Source organism: Apus apus, chromosome 4 (assembly GCF_020740795.1).
Source record: "Apus apus isolate bApuApu2 chromosome 4, bApuApu2.pri.cur, whole genome shotgun sequence".
NCBI classification, from domain to species: domain Eukaryota; kingdom Metazoa; phylum Chordata; class Aves; order Apodiformes; family Apodidae; genus Apus; species Apus apus.
Window position 1 is genome coordinate 8317779 of NC_067285.1, and position 23389 is coordinate 8341167.

At 39.2% G+C, this 23389-nt stretch overlaps 1 protein-coding gene across 1 annotated transcript in view; it reads right to left on the minus strand.

Moving 5' to 3' along the window:
• Nucleotides 1–546: 546 nt before the first annotated feature.
• TRUB1 (TruB pseudouridine synthase family member 1) overlaps nt 547–23389 on the minus strand; it is a 29422-nt gene continuing 6579 nt past the window's right edge. The window contains 6 exon segments of the mRNA XM_051619096.1: nt 547–875; nt 877–1085; nt 2411–2467; nt 3568–3707; nt 4987–5059; nt 10533–10614. Coding sequence (XP_051475056.1) covers nt 837–875; nt 877–1085; nt 2411–2467; nt 3568–3707; nt 4987–5059; nt 10533–10614 — 600 coding nt within the window. The 3' untranslated portion in view covers nt 547–836.

Below are 23389 nucleotides of genomic sequence, written 5' to 3' on the forward strand. Positions count from 1 at the left end.
GGTGGACCCCTCTGATGCCCACACAACTTCTAATCATGACCAAATCAAAGCCCAGAAGCACATCAGCCTTCCACCCAATCCATGGGAGACCATTCAAGCAATACACAGATGGCAAAAGTAAATTCCTTAAGCCCTAAGAAAGGCAGAACAGTTGACTCTACATTAGGGATGGTCACCAACCCTACCAACATTGTATCTGAATAAGATACATACACCTGCAGTGACAACTGCACTTTTCAGAGCATTTGCTGTCAAACACTTATTTCCAAGGATTGTTTATACTTGAAACTATTCACTTACACTGGCTTTTCAGGCTTAATGTAAAATATTAGCATCTATATTTAATGCTTGCTGGATAACATTTGACTGAAAGAACAATCTGCAGAGGAAAAACTACAGTAAAATGGACATTTCCTGAAATGGATTATAAGAAAGCAAACTGCCACACCACATTCTTGCAGCCTTCAAGCTTGTCACCATAGTATTTCACAGGTTTGGTTATCAGCTATAAAGAAAAAAAAAAAGACTATTTTTTTAGCACATGTATCAAATATTCATGTTTATCATTTTTTATTGAGGAATTAGCAATAACAGCTATATTGCATCCAACAAGTTCTTTAAAAGTTTATGAAGATTTTATATCAGTGGCAGACCCATTTACAGCGTGCAGGAAACAAACAGATCAAGAAACAGCAAGCACTGGATATTTTCAATGCATATTCTAGCCCCAGAAAACAAAAGAACCATTTCTCTTGCACTGCAGTTTGTCACTCTCCCAGTGCAGACTTGAAATTTACACAGGAGGCAAGACAATCCCAATCCAATCTTAAAACGTCTCAATCATTCAGTCTTTTTCCTTGACCCAACTTATCACTTATCTTCACAGCTTACAGCAGTTTCACCAGGATGCTCTGTCTTCAATTTTTTATGAGATGGCTCTCCCGGGAGAAGAGACATGCAATGCTCCAAGGTTCGTGCAATTTCATCAATTGTCCATTTGTCTTCATGCAGGGCATGCTCCTCAAGAGTAAATGGCCCCTGTTTGGTTCGGGTCAGTTCTTGCATAGTGGCACAGGTAGAGAGTTCTACAGTAAAGGAGAAAAGAGGACTTAGGAAAAAGCACATGCTCAAGTTTAACTATTTGCAACTCACTTAAAATGCATTTTAAGGTGTAGACTTCTACATGATTCTGCTTTGAGAAGGGAGATCGTGAAAATTTACCACCCATTTATATCTTCTTAAATTTTAGCCAAAGAATTCCTTTTATTTCAGTACATTTCCAGTGTAGTAAAGAGTTCAAAATCTGACAGAAAGCTGTCAAAAGGTTTTCCAGATTTAAAAAGAGAGGAAATAATGACATAAGATGTAAACAGAATATTCAGTATTCACAAGTGACTTAAAAGTCTTAGCACTTCAACCTCAAGAAGGATTTTTGACATTTTTTTCCTGTTCTGCCTATCAGAAAAATATAAACTGAGATAAGGAAAAATAAAAATATAAACAAATGCTCTGATATGTTAAATAAAAAACAGTAGGACAGAATTACATGAGGGGCTATAAAACGTAACAGCAGCCAGAGCTGACCTGTGTATCAAAAGGTGTATCAGGTGTATCAAAATACTCTCCTATCCTTTCTGATGCAGAAGGAGTTTTACTGCATTTTAAATTTTTGAAAAGAAATCAGCCTAGGACCGACTTTATCTTGGTTTGTCATTAAAGGACTAAACATAAGCCAGTATGCTCAGAAGGCAGTAACAGAAAGAGAATCTTTGACTTGCCTAAGCACAAATAACAATATTGAAATTCATTGGGTTATCCCACATCACTTGCTTTCTTGATCTGCAAATGTATCATTTAAAAAAAAAAATTGAAATGGATTATCTGTTCTCCATCATGCAGTTTGATAGATATAGAGCACAAGACAAATAACCCTGTGGGAAAGCAAAACCATTCACAGTTCAGGTAAAGGAGAAAGAAAGCACTGAAAAAATAATCACAAATGTAAAAGTCTTTCCAACAGATAAGGGTTTATTATGTGCATGGTAACGTTCCGTGCAATCTGTTTTAAAAATGTGATTAATAATCTTTTTCTTCTTATCCTTAATGCGAGTTTGCTTTAACACATGGAGGAGAAAAAAAAAAATCTCCACCTTGCCCTGTATTATCTTGCTCAGTGCTATTACTTGCTCCATTTTTATCCCCCAGCCTCCAAGGTCCTTTGGCAATTACTTAGCTTTTATTCACCCATCCTCCCAAGAAAAATACCTTAGTATACATAAACAAGTAATAGCACTGCAATTCTGCACAATAACACATAGGTCTGGCTTCTGGGGATTTAAAAAATGACAATTTTTTTGCATAGATAGACACATTCATTCCTTAAGCTGTCATGTTGTTTTTTCATGCCTACCTTTGCCAATGTCACTGACCAGGCTCCTGACATAAAAGCCACCACCACACTCAACATCTGGAATGTTAACAGTGACATGGTAAATTAGCAGTGTAATTTTACACAGAAGTGCAACTTTACATAGAAACCATGCCCCCACATCAACATAAAAATGTGCTAAGCAAACAACCCAGTGATAAAATATTTATAGGATGCAACATCAATTATTCATCCTGTGACATATGTGCGGGCGAGATTGCTAGGCCAGACAGCAGGGAAAGCAAATACAATGGCAACTGAACTAACTCACTAGGAACTAAGCACTTCCTTGGTACGTTAACAAATGCTTAATTCCTACTCATTTTAAAGGTTTCAGAAGGCTGTTCCATATTTCTAGTCTAAGCTGACTGTCAGTGCTTTTAAGATACTGCACACAGGCAGCTCCAATAAAAATGTAAACTTCACCTTTACCTTTCCCTGCTGTCTCAGCCCTTCCCTTTCCTCTGTGCCAGTGATCAGCTGCTAGTCACCCAACCCTAAAGGAAGGGCTGAAGTAACACAGCACTGAGTTCTGTCCCTCGTACCTGCTGATCATGGACCTTCTGGCCCATCAGAAGACTATGGGTCAACTAGGAAGCTGATTAATGCAACACATTATCTTGACCTCACAGTAGCATCAAACATTTACAACAGGCTTTTTGGTTTGGTGCTTCTTAATGTAGTACCCAAGTTTCCTCATGTATGACAGAACAAAGGATAAGATCCTGCCTCCCCAGCTGAGAAAGAGACCTGACAGTTAACTGACACTGGTCCTTGCTGCACCCTGGGAGAGATGCCAGCACATGTGGGCATCTGTCTAAAAGAATAGGCAAAGTGGAGTAAGCAGACCTGAGGAAGCAGGAGTGAGCTGGAGGTTGCAAGATCATGGACAGATGCAAATAATCCCCTGACCAGCCTCTCAGAATTTTCCCTCACAGAAAGATTACATGTAATCAGCTTAACTTAAAATGAAAATACAGTGCTTTTACTGCAAAGTGAGTGTCTCTGCACATGGGCTCACATCAAAGTAAGTAGCTAACCAAAATGAAACCCATTTCACTATCTTATTCCCATTCGGAGTGTAAATAAGGACTAACAAGCTGGGAGCATCACTCTAAGAAATAATCTTTGGCCTTTACCCAGTGTGAACAGTGGTGGCTGGAACTGCTGGAGAGAGAGGCTGTATACTCTTACTGGCCGAGCAGGCTTTGCTTCAACTGCTTCTCCTCTCTTCATCAGAGTTGATAGCCTTTCTCCATCCTTCTTCAAAGCAGAATAGCTGATCAGATAAAGCATGAAAATGTGTGTCATATGGTTGTATTAGAACAAGTTTCCCATCCTGCAGATCCTGTTAATACTGTACTACAGTTGTGTTCACTTTACCCTTCTAATCCTCTCCAAGCACTCACAAAAAAACCCCCAAAAAACAGCTTCTGAAATCTCCTGGAGACAGAATCATCTCATTCAGCAATAGCAATATAAATTGGAAAACAAGAGATGGTCCTGCATTTCTCTCTTGCTGCACAGACTGAAATGTTTCATCCTTCAATTTGTAGTTTATGAAAACAAAGGTTTTTTATAAGGGGGACAACACTTGCAGCTGCTGCCAACCTCTCATCCCTTGGCAGTCTGCAGAGCACACTTAGGTCCCTGTCACCTTGGGCTGAGCACTGGGAGTTCCTCAGGCAATTGCTGTAATCCCACCTTGCACCTTTACTGGTCTCACAACAAGGTCTTCCCTGAACAGCAACTGCCAGGTTATGAGCCTTGCTCTAGGGTGGTTAGGGGACTACTATAGAACAAAAAAAAAACCCTAATTTCACTGATTTAATGAAATTGTATCTAAAACCTCAACGTTTGTCTTGAAAGAAAGATGACGAGAGAAAAAAAATAAAATAATCTTGCTCAAATTAGCAGAGGATAATTTGAAACAAGTCACATGAAGCAGAACACCAACGGAATTACTGACCTTACAGAGCTCACTTGGAACCACAGTAACCAACCCATTTGCAAATGCAAAGGAAAGTATGTTAGCTTAAATCACCATAAAAGCCACCTGTCACTAGCTAAGTGCTTGCACATTGCCAGCTACTGTGTCTCACCTGACTAGAAGAAATCTGCTAAGCTACGGAAGCTCCGTCACTGATCACTCATTCATACGCTTAAGTTTTCAGAAAACTAATTTGAAGCCATTTAAGGCACTTCCACACAGATGTCAGTAAGCTTCCCCATAACACACAACTAAAGTTAAAGATTTTGAGCTTTGCTTTCTAATTGGAAGACAGGATAGAAGTCACCAAGCCCTGCAAAGCTGTTTACGACTGCTTTGCTACTTCACATTTACCCAAAAGACCCACAAATGCCAGGTCACTGTTTGCTGTGCTCTATGTTCAAATATGTATAACCTGCAGTTGCAAATGTTAAACTCCTAGGACTGCCTTGCCTCTATCCTCTTGCCAAAATGTGGGGGTTTTTATTTCTAAGAGAAATTACTTCTGTTGGCAAGTCCCATCAGCTGAACACAACTGCCAAGAGTGTCTGAACATTGCGGAACTTACAGTGGAGGAACCTGCATTATCTCCCCTGTAAACTTCTGCAGCACATTTTCAAGATCTCCTTTTGTTATCTGATCTGTAGAAAGAAAACAGCATGTTAGCATTCATTATTCACATGGCATTCATTAATGGCAGCAATCATATTCTGCAAACAGATACAAAAAAGAGTTCCCTCTGATCTGAATTTAGATTGGGTGAAAAACATCAAAGAAGAGAGATAAAAAACAGAATGTGGGTAGGAGTGTGAATTATCACAAAAAGAGTGGAACAAACTGTCCAAGGTGATTAAGACAGTCTGGACGCTTTCAGAAGGGCAGAAATCCCAATATACAGAGTCTTCTTTTGCAATTTCTCTCAGGACTGTAAATTCATTTTTCTTGGGATGAAAAACTATGCAAAAACTACAAATTTTGTCCTATTTTAATTTCTGTTAAAGGACCAAAGAGAAAAAAATGCTCATCCAACTTTGGTATCTTCTCTTTACGTGCACACCTTACTGCAGGCAAAATTACAACATATTAGAGGACTGTGGGGTTTTTTCTAGTGAAGAAAAAGACTGCAAATGGAACAACACACCAAATTTCCATATCAAACAACTAACCTGCAAATGCACACCAGGGTATTGTTATATATTAAGTAAGGCAATTTTAGTGGAGAAATCCTGCAAAAGAAAGATAGCTGCTTTAGGCAATCTACTCTCTTTTAAGAGTACACATACACATTTGTAGCACTTTTACTAGAAGGCTATAACCTAAGTAGCTGATTGCACTGGTCCTTTGAAATACTATTCAATAGAGATGACACTCATCCCTAATTTATTTAGAGAGTACGAACATAATATCTGTAATCATAACACACTTCAGTGCACTTCTACTGTCTAGGACTTGACTAGTCCTGTTTCTCTTAAGTTATATTCAATTAGTGCCACTCTGCTAAGTCAACGGCATCCTGGAATATAAACCAACAAAATGCGTTTATTGAGCCTTCATTATGTTTTGGAACAGACCTCTACTTGCAAACCTTACAAAACAAATGTACTTCATGCTGTAAATAAAAGAGAAGAGGTTTCTTTCCACAGCAACTTTGGAAGAGCACACTTGGCAGCCTCAAGAGTAGAAGCTGTCTCAAGAAGTGACATTAACAGCAAGGTTGCAAGGCAGTTTAGCAACATATCACAACAAAACTACATGGTGGAAAGCTGGCAGGACCCAGCTCTGTGAGAGTGATCCTGGCAGCCTTCTTGTGAACCCCTGGTCACTTAAGGCTAGAATTCAGTGCTTAAGATCTCAGTATAAGTGTCATTTGGGGCTCTCTTCCCATTTTCACCCTATAAACTGAATTTGTGGCTAGGGCATTCAATGAGACACTGAAGTTCAGTTCCCACTCTGATCTCACAATCCTTCATTTGACAAGTTGCACACAGCCTCTGAGGAAATCCCTCATGCTATAGGCTATCTCTATTTCAGGAAAAAAAAAATAATTCCTCATGCAAGGAACTATGTATTAAATCATTAACAAAGTTGTGTGGTTTGTTGTAAATATTTACAGGTGAGTTTACTAAGATTGAAAACAATCATATTTGTCTTCTGCAATACACTGTGGCACAAGCTGGCTAGTATTACCGTCTGAAAACAAACTCATGTGCTTTTCTGTATTTTTCTTCCAGCATGCCCTGCCTTTGTGTTAATGGACTGTATTGGATTCTTGCCCTCTCCCAGAAGAACACATAAGCTGGTGGAGCTTTCAGCCAGCTGTCATTCACAAAGAATGCTCTATGAGTCTTGTCCCAAACAGCTTCACTATGACTGAACTGTGTGTATTTGTCCCGGGCATTGGTTTGGACCCGTGACTCTGCAGGGCTCTCTGAACCAGCTTCTTCACCACCTTTCAGCTCCCACAGTCATTACCTCCACAGCACAGGTTCTCCTGCTGCCCAGGAGAACTGTACCCCTTCAGGCCATTGGCCCACAGGTCTCTCTCACCCAGCTGTGGGCTTGGGTTTAGTAGGTTAACAGCTTGTCTAGTCAGCAAGTTTAGGGCAGCATTTAGACTCAGCCCTCCATCCTCCGCATGAAATATGAACACACCAATAAAGGCTAATTAGTGTCAACAGTCCCTAAACTTTCCCTATTTGGCCTCCCTTCTCCACTCCCTGAAAGTATGGGGTTGAGAGACATTTCTGCAGGACACATCTGTCACTGCCCTTGCTACCAAGAGCTTGTCTATTCCTCCCAAGATCTGCATCGCAAATACCGAATATCCCCATCTGCTACACCATGCACCACAAGCTTTTGCTAGAAGTTGGACTGCAGCTCTGTGTCCTTCCAGGAAGAGGTGCAGAAGCTGCCACCCTGCTTCACAATTATTTCAGAGAGGATTGTGAAGGTTTAGCCCATGGGATAACTGCATCCAGTTCCCAGGAATAACAGAATTTTATTTTTATTTATTTTAACAGTTCTAAGAATTTTGTCTTAGAACAAAATTATTATGCCTGCTCTGTGAGTGCACTAGTTAGAATTCAACACTGTTTTCTGAATTTCTTCCTAAGAATTTCTTCCTTAGACCACTACTGCTGTTGTGTGATCTCTGCAAACATTATGCATCTTCCAGTGGACTACTTCTTACGATTCTATCAGCATCTCAAAGCACCCAAAACTTCAATTCTCCAATGCTTCTAAAAACCTTGAAAATGAGCCTACTAGCTTTCAAGATGAAAATGCTGAAGAACAGTTGTGCTTCTGAACACTGCTGATTGATTTTCCTGCTATAATCATAAGTTAGTCCCCAAACCAAAAGGTGCCAATTGTGCCACAACCTCAAGAAGCCTCCACTGAAGGGTGACACAGCCCTGTGGTTGTTAACAAACTACACCAAAACAGAACAGAAGAATTATCTGTCACAGCTCAACAGAACTATATTAGATGACCCTGACTCAGTCTGGCTCAGCACAAATTATTTCCAAGCAAACACAGAGAATGCTGGAAGTACTACTTTTTTTCAAATTATTCAGGTTGCTCTATTAAATACTTATTTCAGCAAAATCAGCACAGGCCTGCAAATAATCCTCATTAATTTTGCTCTCCATGTCTGGATATAGTCTGTAGGCAGCTGGGAGGAAGTAGGTTTCAGAATGCACATTCCTATGCATAGTTATAAAATTTTAAAAGGGCAACAAACATTAAATTTCAAGAAGGCACCAGAGGAATGCTAAACACTACTTGCATCCAAACTCAGTATCTGATAGCCTGGGAGCAGTATGAAAGCAAAATCTAATTTCATGTGGAAATGCTTGTCTGCTAAGAAACAAAAAAACGATGAGAACTTCAGGACAGGTCAAACCCAAGGAGGTCTCTTCAGTACTTCCTTTCATTGCAACTGACTGTAATAAAAAAAGGTTTACTTTCTAAATGGCTGTCTGGGGACACTTTGAGGACCAAAATACAACACTTTCTTAAAGTGCCTTATAGCTGGCTACTTTCTGCAGGCACTTTCCTCTTGTGGTCCAGCAGTCATTCAGGAGTTTTGTATGTCTTGCAAACTGTGTTAGTGGCCTTTCTCAGCACCAAGGCCAAGTCCTGGATGCTGCTGGCCCTGCAGGATTTATATTCCCTAGCAGATGCTCTGCTTCTCCCAGATTTCTTCTAGGTGTCAAAAGGAAAGCTGAAATTCAGCTCAAATATCTGGTTTGCCATTCTTGGAGTATTAGTTGGGATTAGGGATGGTGGGCCACCCAGAGAATCATACTGGAAACCAAGCTGCTTTGGAAAAGACACTGGAAAAGATGAGAAATACCTGCTTTATTAGAAGGTGAAATGAAGGAAATATAAAATATGCAGATAGCATGGAGAAAAAGGAGGTGTATGCATGTTGTCTCTTTCTTCTTTCTTAAGAATTCAAATCTGACTGATTTGCACCAACATGGAAAGCAACTGAGACCAATTTCACAAACATTTCTTTCAGCTGTGAGCTTCAGCAAAAGGAAACTGTCCAGCACCCACAACTGCACTGCCTCAGAAATGCCAATACTGCTCTCCATGGGACTCCATGATGAACTGGATCGTGCAACCCATCTCAGTTTAAGAAGATCAACAACTAAAAAAAAGGGATATTTTAAATCCAAATCAGTTTCCTAAGCACACAGTCTAAGAAAACCCTAAACCACCATAACAGAGGAGGTGGTGCAGAGATGGGTACTTCTAACCAAGAGCTGCCAGTGAAATAAACATCCATGAAAACAACACTCTAAATTCTGCCTGCAGTAAGCAACACAAAATTAAAAAGCAGGATTAGTCTTTTAAGAAACTATTAACTATTTTTTAAAAATTAACCTACCACAGGAGTTGCATCTACTTGAAATGCTATTTCACAGTTAATATACATGATAGTACCCACCATGAATACTACTCAGCACAGCAGAACCACAGAATTCCACTTTTTGTGAGGGATACATAAAAACTAATGAAGTGTTTTCCAACCATCATAAAGTGTTGGCAACTCTAACACTATGTGGATGCTCATTCCTTCAGAAGCTCAGAGACTTAGAACTTGATCCTGAAGGAGAGCAAATAATGCAACATCTGAATAACGACCTAGTAAACGCTATTCACAATGGTCCATCAAGTTAAACTAGACAGGAAACTCACATTTGCCTGCCTTTGCAAAAAGAAAAACAGCAAAAGAAAGGAGACAGGGGGTAAGGGGTGGAATCCAGACTACCATGCTATCAAAAAAAAAAACAGATCATTTACTTCATGTGCCTATTACCAGGTAGCAGAAACAGTGTGAGAACACGTAAGAGTTGCTAAGCAACCAGTTACCTATTGGTTTGTTTTTTCTTTTTTCCCCAGGTTGTGAAAGAACCTTGTGAAAGATCTCCAAATGTGAAGACACATTTGGAGTGTCTCTGGTTAGTCCTACATTGTTTCTGAGATGCTCTGGGTAGTGTGGAATGTCCCACTCCGATAAAGTCAGAGTCAGGATTAGTTCTGAAGCCTTAAACTCTTGCACTGTGCTCTGTGGGTCAGAAAAGCTCATTTGTTATAGTTTTGAGTCCACAGACTAAAAGCAAAGCAACAATTGGCAGGTAAACATATGCAGAAAGCAGTTTAAGCCATCCTCCTTTCATGCTGAGCATCTGTACTCAAAGGTGCATCTCAGAGGAAAGATCTAAGTACTTTATTCCTCTGACGGCCTTGAAGGGTGTTACTAAAAGACCACTCATGGGACTATATGATGAAAGAGGAAAATTTTACTGGACACAGCCTGTCAAAAATTTAAAATGACACAGTCCTGCCCAATTCTATTTTCTTCCTCCTAATCTAATGCCTGGTTTGGTTTTTTCCCAAAAGAAACAAACACTTGCACTGGACATAATTGCATTAATCTGGTCTGAATTACATGAGCACTGAAGTTGAAGATGAAATCATCTTAAGTTTGATTTCACATTTAAATTTAATTCACAGCGTCCCAAACATCTTTTCCTCTTTTCTATGATAAAGACCATTTATACCTTCAAATTACATGAAGTGTATAGACACATTTATGCTTACCATAAGGTTTTTCTTCAGTTACTTTTCCTGTAGCATCTAATGTATCTGTAGCTTTGCCCAGTAGTCCAATGGCAGTGTACTTCTGGGAAGGAAAGAGAAAGATCAGAGAGTCAGGTCTTCAAGATTGTTGTTTGGTTTGGTTTTGTTTTTAATAAAGACTGCAATTACCAAGTACTTCAAATCAGGACAGAAGAATACTATCTGAACAGTCAATCCAGCAACTTTGAGGAAGCAACAATAAAGATGAAAGGATATGGAACTATATAATGATTAAATCCTGCATTACATGTGGCTATGATTTCAGTTTTAGAAAATCCAAGCAGACATGGAATTTGATTTTTACTATGAATACATCAATATCATGAAGGAAATAGGGTGGTAAAATCAAAGTCTCTGTGGGGTGTCATATGTCACTGCTGAAGCAATGTACACAGAGTACTTTTCACACAGTTCTTCTGTTCCTTCACAATTTAAAAGACACAAAGACCTTTACTTGTGAAAGCAAAACACCCACTTCCAAGGCAAAGCATTTCAACTGTTCGGTTCTGCTATGAGAGACAGTGATATGCACTAGCCTCAAGCTGGAGTTTTGAACATCTGGAATCTGGTAGGGATCCTGGAACCAGCACAAGAAATGTAAAGCCACTGAGTGACATCTCTCTGCTCATCATCAGTTCTCCGAATATTTCAGTTTTGGGGTTTTTCCTTACACAGCTCTTCCCTAAAGAATTCTTTGGTGTATGTGTTTGTAGCTTGCAAGAAGGATTTAACCTGTTTCCAGGCCAGTAGCTCTTGTCCTTACTGCATTTCACCTGATGTCCTCCCTTTCTACATATTCACGGTACGTACTGCCAAGCTGCTGGCATATGGCAGACTCTGCTGCAGCTGACAGAAGGCGTCTCATGAACCAGTTGTACTTTCACAAGGCTGCCAACACACAAAGACTCACTCTGGAACATAAGCGAGGGTCAAGTTTTTAGATACCTTCAGGTATAAATCTGCAGTTTGCCCCACTGCCTAAACTGTTCCATTCCATGCCCTTCAGCCCTGTGTTAATCCAGGGCCTTGACAGTAAAGCCCATGTAAATAATGATAGGACCAGAGGAAATGGCCTAAAGTTGCAGCAGGGGAGGTTCAGATTGTGTATCAGGAAGAATTTATATACTGAAAGAGGCACTGGAACAGCCTAGTCAGGGAGGCGATTGAGTCACCATCCTTGGAGGTGTTCAAGAAATGTGCAGATGTGACTCTTCAGGGCATGCTCTAGTGCCTGAGGTTGTGGGGCTTTTTGTGGGTGTTTTTTGGTGGAGTGTGTCTGGTTGTCTGTGTTTGGGTTTTGGTGGGGTTTTTTTGGATTTTGGTTTTGTTGCTGTGTTTCTTTTGTGCTGGTGGTTGTCTTTGGTGACCTCAGAGGTCCTTTCCAACCATGACAATTCTGTGATTTAATCTGTGATTTACATAGCCTGGGAGAGAAAAATCAAGCTGTTTCATATGCCTAATTCCCAGTAAGGTTTCCATGAACTTACTCCCAATTGAATGAGTACAAACTTGAACCAAGTTGTAAGAGATGCTGCATCTTCTAGACTTTTTTTTTTTTTAAACCAAGTTCTACTGGAACATATCCAAACAGGCATAAGCACTAACATTTTACTCCTTGATTCAATGCATCCTTTTTCACGTACTTGCAAAGTACAAACAAGCTCAAGAATTAAAACTGCAGACCGATAAATCACACCTACAAAATGGAACTACTAAGATATGCCTTGGTTTTGTTCCATGTGAAAACCTGCCACTTGAATGTATTTCTTCAAGCAACTGCCATGAAATGGAAGCTGCAGGAAGAGCCAGACAAAAAGCAGTGGAGTGCAGACTAATATAAAAATAACTGTTCTTTGCTTACCACATTAAGGCTACTGTTTTCCTACGTACTGCAGATGTCTGAATCCCCTGATAATCCTGAAAAATTAGGCTTTTTAAAATAAAATTCTTTAAGTCTACATACTTTTGGAATGCATGGAAAAGAAATGAAGGGAAGAATTGATGAAGGCTACCCAACTAATAGTCAAACTCTAAAGTATATTATCTGCCTTTAGGACCATAAAATTGCCTGCATTCCAAGACAAGTAATGATCTAGTTCTTAACATTTAATAGCATAGCTAGAAAGAGACATTATTCAGCAACTATTCTAGAGGTTAATAAAACATGTGAGCAGATCTTAATAATTCTAGCATGATGAATGATCTTAGCAATTCAGTAGAACTCTAAATCTGAAAGTCTGCAACCTTATACACTGGCTTAAGATGTTTCCTAATCAAAGTATTGATGCTACTTCAGTATAAATTACTTTCTTCCTCTTAATTCTGGTTTTAGCTATTTTGCTTCAGACTGCCTGTTACAGTAACATGTAACATATAACCTCCTAGCAAGAGAGATAATATAATCTGTTTATAGGTAAACAGAACCTATAAAAACAATACAACCCAAATCTCAACACGACCTCCCCTTTGGTTTCTGCTAAAAGGGCAAGAAGCCATCCAATTTGTAAAAAGAGCACTCTTAAAAATTAGGCACAAATCCACATTCCTTAAAGCGTCACAAAAGACACAAGCTAGCAATACAATAATCCACAAAGCAGGCTATAACAGGTCAGGAGACTAAGAATTACAGTTGGTCTATGATCAGTCTCTGGAGTGCCCTTGGGTACCTACAATTATATATCATATACTTACTAGCCGCTTAGAAGGGCTTACTTCCCCTGTGTTAAGTGTGCAGGCCCTGGAGCTTGTAGAAGATAATATGAGAGGACAGATTTAATCTATTGTTTCTCTTATTTTTTGTCAAAATTCAGCATTAACTCCCTTAAGATTCTAACTCACACTGCCCTCAGAAGCACCCAATGGATTCTGAGTCATTTAATAAGTTTTTGGTGACCTTTCCTCACTTATGTTGGCAATATTTTATTTCTCTCATTTTTATAAAATACATCTAGGGACATCCTTCCTGTACTCTTTAATTACAAATCACTGCAGGAACACGGACAGCAACTGCTCACAACCACGCTGTCTTCAACCCACTCAACCTGAAATAAAAAAAGCAAGGTTGTAGGTGTTGCAGGCAGTGGAAAAGCCAAGCAAGTGCAGGCTGTGACAGGAACTGTAGCTGTATCAGCAGCTCATCAGAGAATGCTCTGCCAATCAATAGCCCCCAGGTCCTTGCCCCCTTCTCATCTCGGGAGACCATGACCCAAACCATTTAAAGATTAAAAGCAGCCCCTCAGCTTCCCTATGGGATTTCACAACACGCAAGTGCAGCACATTAAAAGCCAAGATCAAGCATTCCCAGTCACAACTTGCAAGCGCTGCAGCTTTGCACATTCATTCTAACTTCTAATGGTGGTCTGTGTGGTCCCAAAGCTGAGCCTCAAAACTGTACAACAGTACAACAACCCTGAGGGCATACAGACCTTCCCAAAACTATTCTGCATTAGGAATGGCTACATCTCTCAGCTGCTTAGAAAACCATTTTCTTGATGTTGCTGCAACTGAAACAAAAGGCAATAAAGTGATCAGAAGTCCTCAAGTACAAGCAACTCTTTCTTTCCTCAATACTGGTGAGGAGACAGACTTAAGAAGATGATTTACAGTGCCAAACCACTGCCCTCTGTCAACGATGGCATATCATGAAAACACAGACTGGAGGACAGGGTGGATGCAACCTCAACAAGACCAGAAAGAGATGGAAGTGCCCAGCAGCCATACATTTACTACCATATCTGTGACCAGAAAAAAAGCACTCCATAAAAGCCAAGACTGGAAAAATAACAGGATTACAGGAAATCCTAAGAAATAAGTTAAAAACTCTCTAATAAATCTGACAGATCTTGTGAAGAGGATTTTTGTTTTAGTCACAACCACAGGACGCAGTCAAAATGCACCCAAACAATAAACATGTTTACAATAAAGTTTTTGTAAGAGAATATCTACTATTTGGCTTTCGTATTTCAGATCCAGCTTCAGAGAAATCCTTCTACTAACATGGAAATGCAAACCATATCCTTAAAAAGAGAGAAAAAGGCAAATTTTTATCAGTACCCCTATTTAACTATGAAAGGAGGAAGAGGAGGAGAAGAATCTCTTCCCACCAGAGAGACTGTACTGCCAGCATAGCTATTAGCTGCACAACCCACCCAGGAGGGGCTCCTGGAGGCTGAAGACCCTGGGCTGAGTGCCAGGCATGTCTGCCCCACTTACCAGTGCTATTGCGAGACAGATCACGGAACAGAGCTTCTCAGTTTAACCGTTAATATATCAAAGTTTTACTTGGAAAGATGCCAGAGACTTGAAATCTTAAACTATAACATCTTTTAAAAGCTTCTTCAAACATGGACAAGCCACACTTTGGAAGAGCCAGACAGAAACACAAGTAATTATGAAATAAGGTCACTAGTAGCTGTCAGGAAGGTTTTAGGATGGCTCCCACTGCAAGAATTTCCCAGGCAAGCAAGCTCTCTGGAAGAGGCAGTTCCTAAGAGTTCATCCAAGGATGACCCATTTTCTAATCCCAGCAGCAACCAAACACAGAAGCATAAAAGTGAAATAAATAAATAAATAAAGGCTACAGTCCTCTGTGCAAGAGACTGAAAGCCAGAAAAGAGAAGGCATGTTCTACTGAAACAGAAAGTCAATGTGTGTACACTGATGTCTGGTAAGGCTGACAAGTCTGAGGAAACAAAAAACAACATAAACAAACAAAAGCCAAAAACACAAGTGCTCTGGAGAACCTGAAGCAAATCAGAGCAAGCACGCAGCAGGCACACACTGATCAGGATTAGCATGAGCACTTGCATTCTTGCAGGCTTAGGCCACTGAGACAGTGAGGAGACCTTAAACTCTTCATTTTGCAATTATGTTCAGTTTGTTTGCAATGATTTCTAACACACAACTAAGGTGCTCTGGATTTAATATTTATATAACTTATATTTGTTGTTTGTATAATATTAACAGCTACCAATGGCTTCCAGTACGCTAACCATCCACCAGACTAAAGGAGTATCTAAGGTAGACAAACAAGCTGGAAAAAAAAATAAAACTGAGGGTTGCCATAGTTTCAATCATTTTCCAAAACAAAGTGCAGTCACTAAGCAGATTCCAATATATTAGAAGTACAGAGAATTAAACTCTTAAAAGCAGGTTGCACAGAGGCAAGATAAAGACTATAGGGTGAGGGAAGAGGTCCATATTTTACAATAGAGCAAATTGGAAATTATCAACCACTGAACATGTCCTCTTAACATACACAAATGTTACAACTTCTCTACTTTTCACTTTTTTTCTCCTAAAATGAAAAGCTGACTTTGTGCTAAGCCTGCACTAAATTTTATTTACTGCTAGATGCTGTAATTGCACTGTCATTGCTGAAGAACTATCTTACCTTTACTCCTGGACTACAAGAATTTTCTGACCTCTTATGTCGGCTTATTTAAAAGGTTCAAACATGAGGTGACTTAGGTTTTTTAATGTGAAGGACTAGAACCATCTGAATATACTTTCCCTGGAATTGAGAGAAGCTTAAAACTGTATTAAATTTAAATTTTGGTGCAAGAGAAGGCAAGAAAGAGGGTAGAAGGGGGAGCAATTCCAACAGTAACAAGATCATTAAGTCACTCAAGAGGACAGCAGGGCCACACATCCATTACAAACACAGTACAGGCTCACAGCATCCAACAGAAGATGCAGACTCATGTGCAAAAGCAGCTACTCGTAATCCATGTTCTTTTCATCAAAACCTTTCTGACACTTCTCTCTGTGGAAACCTACCCCACTCACCAAAACATCTTAGGTTGCCTCAAATTTCATCTTCAGCTTTACTACCTGTTATTTATCTGCTTAATCATGCTGTCTTCTAGCACCCACACCAGAGATTATACAAATAAAGGTGACCTTCAGCTACTGAGAAACAAGAGTTTTAAGGAAATACATAATTCCCTGCCCAGAAATAAAAGACAGTCCAGTCCTACCAGAGGGGTAAGACTTTATAGGTACAAATTCAAAGACAAAAAACAATTGAATGCATAAAAGCCTTTACGTAAATTCAAAGACATTGTTAGGGCCAAGATGCACTAAATTCTAAAAGGCAGTGGTCTAAGAGCATCTCTAAATTACTAAAAAAGAAACACTAAAGAAAACAATGCAGAATGGCTAGTTCAAATCTGTTAACCTATTTTTTTCTGTGTTTTTATTAAGAAAGGGAAAAAAGTATTGCCATGTTGTAGTCTTGATTTTATTTTTATTTTTATTAATGCAAGCAAGAACTACAGATGTAGCACAGACTCATACACAATTATAGAAAGGTCAAGCGGAAAGAAGGTGACACTGACCTCAGGAATGGAAGAGCACACTAGAGCATGCTCTTAAAATATTCTGCATTTTTGAAGGAAAGAGCTTCTGCAGCAGAATAGGTGCAGTCTCCTGAAGATTTTCAACAGTTTAAAAAAAGTGTGAATATTAATAGAGCATGAAGCTGAGATATTAATAGATTATGCCTCTGGGGTGAGCATGAAAGAGACTCAAGGAATACACAGCATGTTAAGCCAGCTTACTAATGGTGCCACTGCAGGAAAGCATAGATCTACACTAATTAAGAGCTCTTCTACAACTTTGTTTTGGGGATAGTGGGCATGGCAGGAAAGAGCAGATACTCAAATCAGTCTCTTATCTTCTTATGATCTGTTACCAAAAAAAGCAGGTTAAAACAAATATGTATCATATGTTTTGCAGAAACAGGTAACTAAAGATATTAACAACAGCATGAAACATGTTAAGGGGGACATCTAAGACCATTTTATCCAGCTAACACTTTAGCCCTTTCTCATTCCTGCACCTTCCACTGTGCAGGCTTAACATTCTCTCAGCTCATCTTGTTTTGTAGAGACAGCACTTCAAGTTTTGATAACACCTTCTACACATTTTCAAAACACATCATGCGTGCATTTTACCAGCCTTCCTTTTATATAAGCATTCTCCTTGTGACAAAATAAGGAGGACAACCATACTTTCATAAACTGACATTGATCTCTAGCTAATAGCTTGAGGCATTCAGGGAAGAGAAATTCATTTTCAGTAATGTAAAATGATACACACAGGATACAAAACCAATGTTAAGTTTGCATAAACAATAGGTCTCTGAACCAACTTCTGCTCTACAAAGAGGCTGTGGAATTACAGTAGAAAGTTCTGGTTCTGTGAAAACTCTCTCAGGTGTCAGTAGTGGTTAAAAAAAGCCAACTATTATAGTAGTACTTGGATGCAGCTGTGACAGACTACAGACAGAAGTAGGACAGGGTTTATTAATAGACATGACATCTTTGCACTGTATTGTGCAAACACACTTCCTTGGATGTTTGCACAATACTGTAACAAATACCATGTAACAAATATCAGGATTTCTGTCCTATACTTGCATTTCAGGAATGTGATACACTCAATCTAACACACCAAGTGGTAACTAGATGGGTGAAATTAAGCAACCACTGCATGTCAGGAAGAATTCACCTAGGCAGTCTTACAAAGGCTGAAACACATCTATCTGCCTGTGGGTTAACATCTCTCATAAAACAATCACACCACCTCCGATCTGCCAGTCCTGTCCCTCAAGGGAAAACTTTAAAACACCTTTAAAAACAAGCCTGGGAACTAAAATTCATAACTCCACTGGGTTCAGAAAAAAAAAAGAAAAAAATGGGCTCAATGAGACACTGGATTTATGGCACACTGTAACATCACCTCACACTAACACCTTCACGTGCCACAATGTATAATCTACCAGGCTCTCTCCTTCCGCTAGGAGATAACCTTATCATCTCTTTCTTTCCTCTCCTGCCTCTCCTGTAAGGAAATAATAATTTCTCTGGGCTTGAACAGAGGCAAAATAATGACATTTTGTGTAGCTACAATCCATTTTGCTTTAATGAGCAGATCACACACTGAACTCTTCTTTTGTTACCTCTCCCATCTCAATAGAAACAGCAACACAGTCAGACCTTTGGTTACTGTGGATGGGATACCACAAACAAAGAGGTGTGGGAACGTTAAAGGGCACGAACCACAAAGTGAAAAATGAGAAGGTGTTGCAGATGAAAAATTTCCTAGGGCAAGAGCTAACGAGCAAACAAACCACTTTTACTTGGATTCCTCCAAGACAAATATACAGTTGGACACAGTAACACTGCAGTTTGGAAGAAAAAGCCCAGGGAAAACCACGTATGAACAAAAGCAAGGTGGGACCTGAAGAATCGTCAAGCAAGCTGTAACAGCCACCCCCCTTGCCTTGTGACTGGAAGCTTGGTTGATCAGTTGTGAATAAAACCTTTGCAACCCCACACAGGAGATAAATTGTTTTCTTACTCTATTTTATTGAAGCAGGCAATGAAATACAGGCAATCTGCCTGGAATAGTCTTGAGATCCTACCTGTAACTGTTTGCCCACCCAGAATTGCTGGTATACCACGCTGAAACAGTAGCTACTTTTTATTTTAGAAATGGTAGGATGCCTACTTCACTAAACCTTATACAAATCTGAAACACACTTAGTTTTAAAATCCATAGTTTCTATTTTAGGTCTCAGAAAGGTCTTCCATGTCCAAATACCTAATTTTCCATACTATACTGATTAGTCTAATAAAAAGTATTACCACTACCCACAAACCTTGCCCTTCCAAAAGAATGTTAAAGTTATCAGAATATTAAAAAAAAAACTATTCACTGTATGAAAACAACACTATTCACTGTATGAATAAGTAATTTGCTTTTACCAGCTACAAAAGAAAGCACAATGAAGCAAAGAGCTCAGCTGGTGATACTGTAAATAAATTTTTAAGATTAAGGGCACATACCACCAAGAGGATCTTTCAAAAGGAAAGTCAACTCAATTTTTTTGCACTCGTAACTCAAATACATGAACTGAGGCAAACTGCTTTTGAAATATATTTAAAACAAAAACAAAAGACACCACAAACATCTTTAAAAAGGGAATCTGGATGTCTAAAGAAATAGTGCTTTCATCATCACGGTGTGCATGTTAATGTGCAAATACACAAGTGCTGGCAGAAAAATAGAAGTCTCAGAGATGCCGAGTTCTTCAAAGTCTCCTGAAAATAGAGAAAATAAATCCATTACAGTTTCCACTAAGAAAAAGGCTCCAGAGGGAGCCCCTCAGTACGGGATACCAAGAGTCCACATGGGGCTTTGGTGTCTAACGAGCTGTAAACAAAAGAAGTCACAAGAAAATGCTTCATTAGTTCTGCTCTTTATAGAGCTACTAAATGTGCTTTTTAATGTATTATTAATTCATTGAACTAATTGCCAAAAGATGGAAGCTAAGTACTTCATTAAAAAAAATTAATTAATGGAGAAAGCTAGCAACCTTCATATTTGATAAGTTAAAAGATACAAATTAAAGCCTAATTTTTAGAACAGTAAGATAATCACAGGAGGTAAAGAAACAATCTCCTTTATGAACACTTTGTTCCACGGCATCTAGTGCCAACCCTTGAGAGAAAAAAACTTCACCATATACAAACTCTAATCTTGGAATGACACTGCAAGAAGTGACTTACATGTCTCTCAGAAATTCTCTTATGTGATTTGAAGCAATTCCTGCTCAGGCATGCACTCTCTCATGGGATGCAAGTGTGACTGGCAAATTTTGAGTCCTGGTCACTGAACTAGCATTCATTTTTCATCATAGATGCAGAAGAACTCAAATTTTAACATAAATGGAGGTTTTCACATATCAGGTCACTGATTTATCTTCATTCTGTCCATACCCTCTTTTTATCTTTTTAGTTCTTGTGATCATTTGGAGTTTGTGTTTTACTCATCCAGTGATTTTTTAATTGTTTTTATCGTGTTTCAGTCTGGAGAAGCCACAGCTTTTGAGATTAAATTTCTGTTTTAGCTAGTCCCTTATCCAAGCCTGTGCAACCAGTGCAAAGTAGTCAGGCAATTCCCCTCACATGACTGAGCACCTGGGGTTTCAGACTGTACAAGAAGTTGCACCCTCAGATAAAACCAATACGCCTTTGCTTTCTCTCTTCATCGAGAGGCAGTGATTTCAAGCAGTTTGATGGATGGCCAAGTTCTGGCTTCATTCACACTAGTATGACTCAAATTCTCTTAGGGTGAGCCCAGATGTTATCTCACTGAAAAAGACAAATTAAGCACAGAACTGAAGTCTGAAAATTTCAATTATTCTTTTTTATCCCTGCTAAAAATAAAGGCTATATGTGTTAGAAGACATCTTCTCCCAATGGAAAGTATTAGAGTAATGAACATTTTTTTTGCACATTGCTCTTCCTTTTTGTCTTCTCTGACAAGCCCCTGATCATTTCCTCCCTCATTTCTTCTATATAACAGAACATTCTGGTAGATGAGCGGTTGTGAAACAGGATTACAGCTTTGGAAACTGTGCTGCTACCTAGCATTTTCTAATTCATTTCCCTCCCAAAAAAACAACCACTTCTACACAGTGTTTGAGACAGACTAGTCACCCATAAGACCGAGTGGTTCAGAAACAATTTACCATAACAAAAATTGGTCCACTCCCATCATACTCATTCTACTGGTGAAGGAGAAAATATTTTCTCATCTACTACCTTTAATTCGCAAGCATGATAAAACAGTTCCTCTAAAAATAATGCAGTGCAAAAGATCCAAGCAAGATTAAGCCAAAGTGCCAAAAAAAAAAAAAGAAGGAAAAGTGATTCTCCTATGGAACACATGTTAAATGCCCAGTATTTAAATTCCAGATCCACCAGGATTCAGCTTCTCCTCTTCAGTTCAAACACTTGAAACAAAATAAAGCAAACAAACAAAACCTAAGCCAGCTCGCACATATTTTTATTTTTGGATAAATATTAAGAATTGAATGAGAAATCTGGAGGACTAAGTAGGTACAGCCCTTAGCTGCACATTCCTATTTGTTTTGAGTCAATTCATAAGGAGGTCAAACCAATGGAGAACTAGATTTAAACTGAGTAACACTCCTTGTATAATGTGTATGAGTTGCAAAATCGAGTGATAGTGCTTAGAGCTGCCACAGAGTCAGGAAAGTTTCACACAATGTTTGGAAAAAAAATCAGAAATAGTCTAATCCCTAGCAGAGCCACCATATGGAGTTTACTGCAGCAACATACGTTTTGGCCACTCAGCACAGCTCTGCTGCCAACAATGATAGACTGAACTATTTCTTTATAAGATACATTCCTATAACCAAACAGTAAATTCAAATCAGAGATGCTCAAGCAGTTCATCTGAACCTTTATAGTAACAAAAGGAAAAAAAGAAAAACATATTACAAGCATCCACAGCAGTAATAAAGATTAAATAAGAGCATGAACTCTTAGCACATCGGATGTAAAAAAATACTTGAACCTATTCAGATGGTCATGGACTTATGCGTATAAGAACATGCACTACATTATGAGCCTTTGCTGTCACTGAAGTCAAAAAAACAAACAGGCAGATAACTCTGGGAGATCTTTCAACTTCCTTAAGTCTCTCAAGTTACTGTATGCCTCATACAAATAAAAAGCAGAAACAAGACAAGCTCCAAATGAAGTCTTATGCCCACCATGCCACCTGGCCCAGACATCAGCTACCTCCCGCTCCCCACCACATCAGAACACACCAACAGTCACAGCAGAAGAACACTGCAAGGATGTAACTGCTTGCCTCATTGACTCATGTGCCCACAGCCCAGTCTAAGGCCAGATGAGAGCCAACTGATCCAGAAGGATAGCTGACGGGACAGCCCCCATTGCCCATTTCTCCCAAGTTCTACTCCCTTGTCCCTCGGCAGCAGCTTTAAGCCTTCCTGAGCTACCTGAGCACTATGTTTGACTAGACAACACTCCTACTGGCTACAGGATTTCACAGTCAAGTCATCAAGGAGCATGCACACACCCTCTTCTGCCAAATGGTTTAAACTACTTCATCCATCACAGCTGTTTCCACTGTGAACTTCAGCTTCAGATGTACTTCAATTGCTTTACATGTTTCTAAAACAACAATTCTCACAAAATTAGCTAAGATGACCTCATTTAGCTGAACATCTAAATGTTTTGGGGTTTTTTTAAGTTAGAAGTTCTTCAAAAGGAGATGTCAGGTGTTAACTGCCTACACTTCCAGCTGCTTACTGCATGTTTGAAAATGCAGATGCCTCTGAAATCTGGTCCTATAAATGAAGTGCAAACCCATTATAGCCAGTGAAGAGACTGACACTAACTTCACAAAAGTTTTGGATCAGATTCTACAGCTGTGTATTTTTATCCTGATTGTATTCTCTTCTGTCAACTTATTTTCCTTTGAGTTGAACTTAACAGTTCAGCACCTGTAAAGAGCTTAGAAGAAAATGTGAAAAGTAGCAGAATAAAATGCATTAGAAAGGCTATCCATTTGCTGAGCCTACTATTGACTTCCCCTGAGTATAGATGAAATCTGGAAGGCTTAATTGATTTTTGCATTTCTCATTCTTACCTAAACTTCTAATTTAAAAATAATGGCTAAAACAACAGGATTTGACTTGCAAAGAAGGAATCAACAGTGGTAGATTATTCTTAGGAGTATCTGCACTGGTTTGTGTACGTAACACCTACAATCAGCAGTGCACTCACCGAAGACAAAGTACAACTAATCAAAAGCAGCAATAAGTAAGATTGCTGTCTGCCAAGGCTCCAGTCTGGATTATCTCATGGCTTCTTACATGTGCTTATCCATGCATTTGCAGAGCATCCATCTACAAGAGCTGCAGCCTGGAATGATAGCTACTATCATCAAGGCATAACCGTCTTAATTCCAAC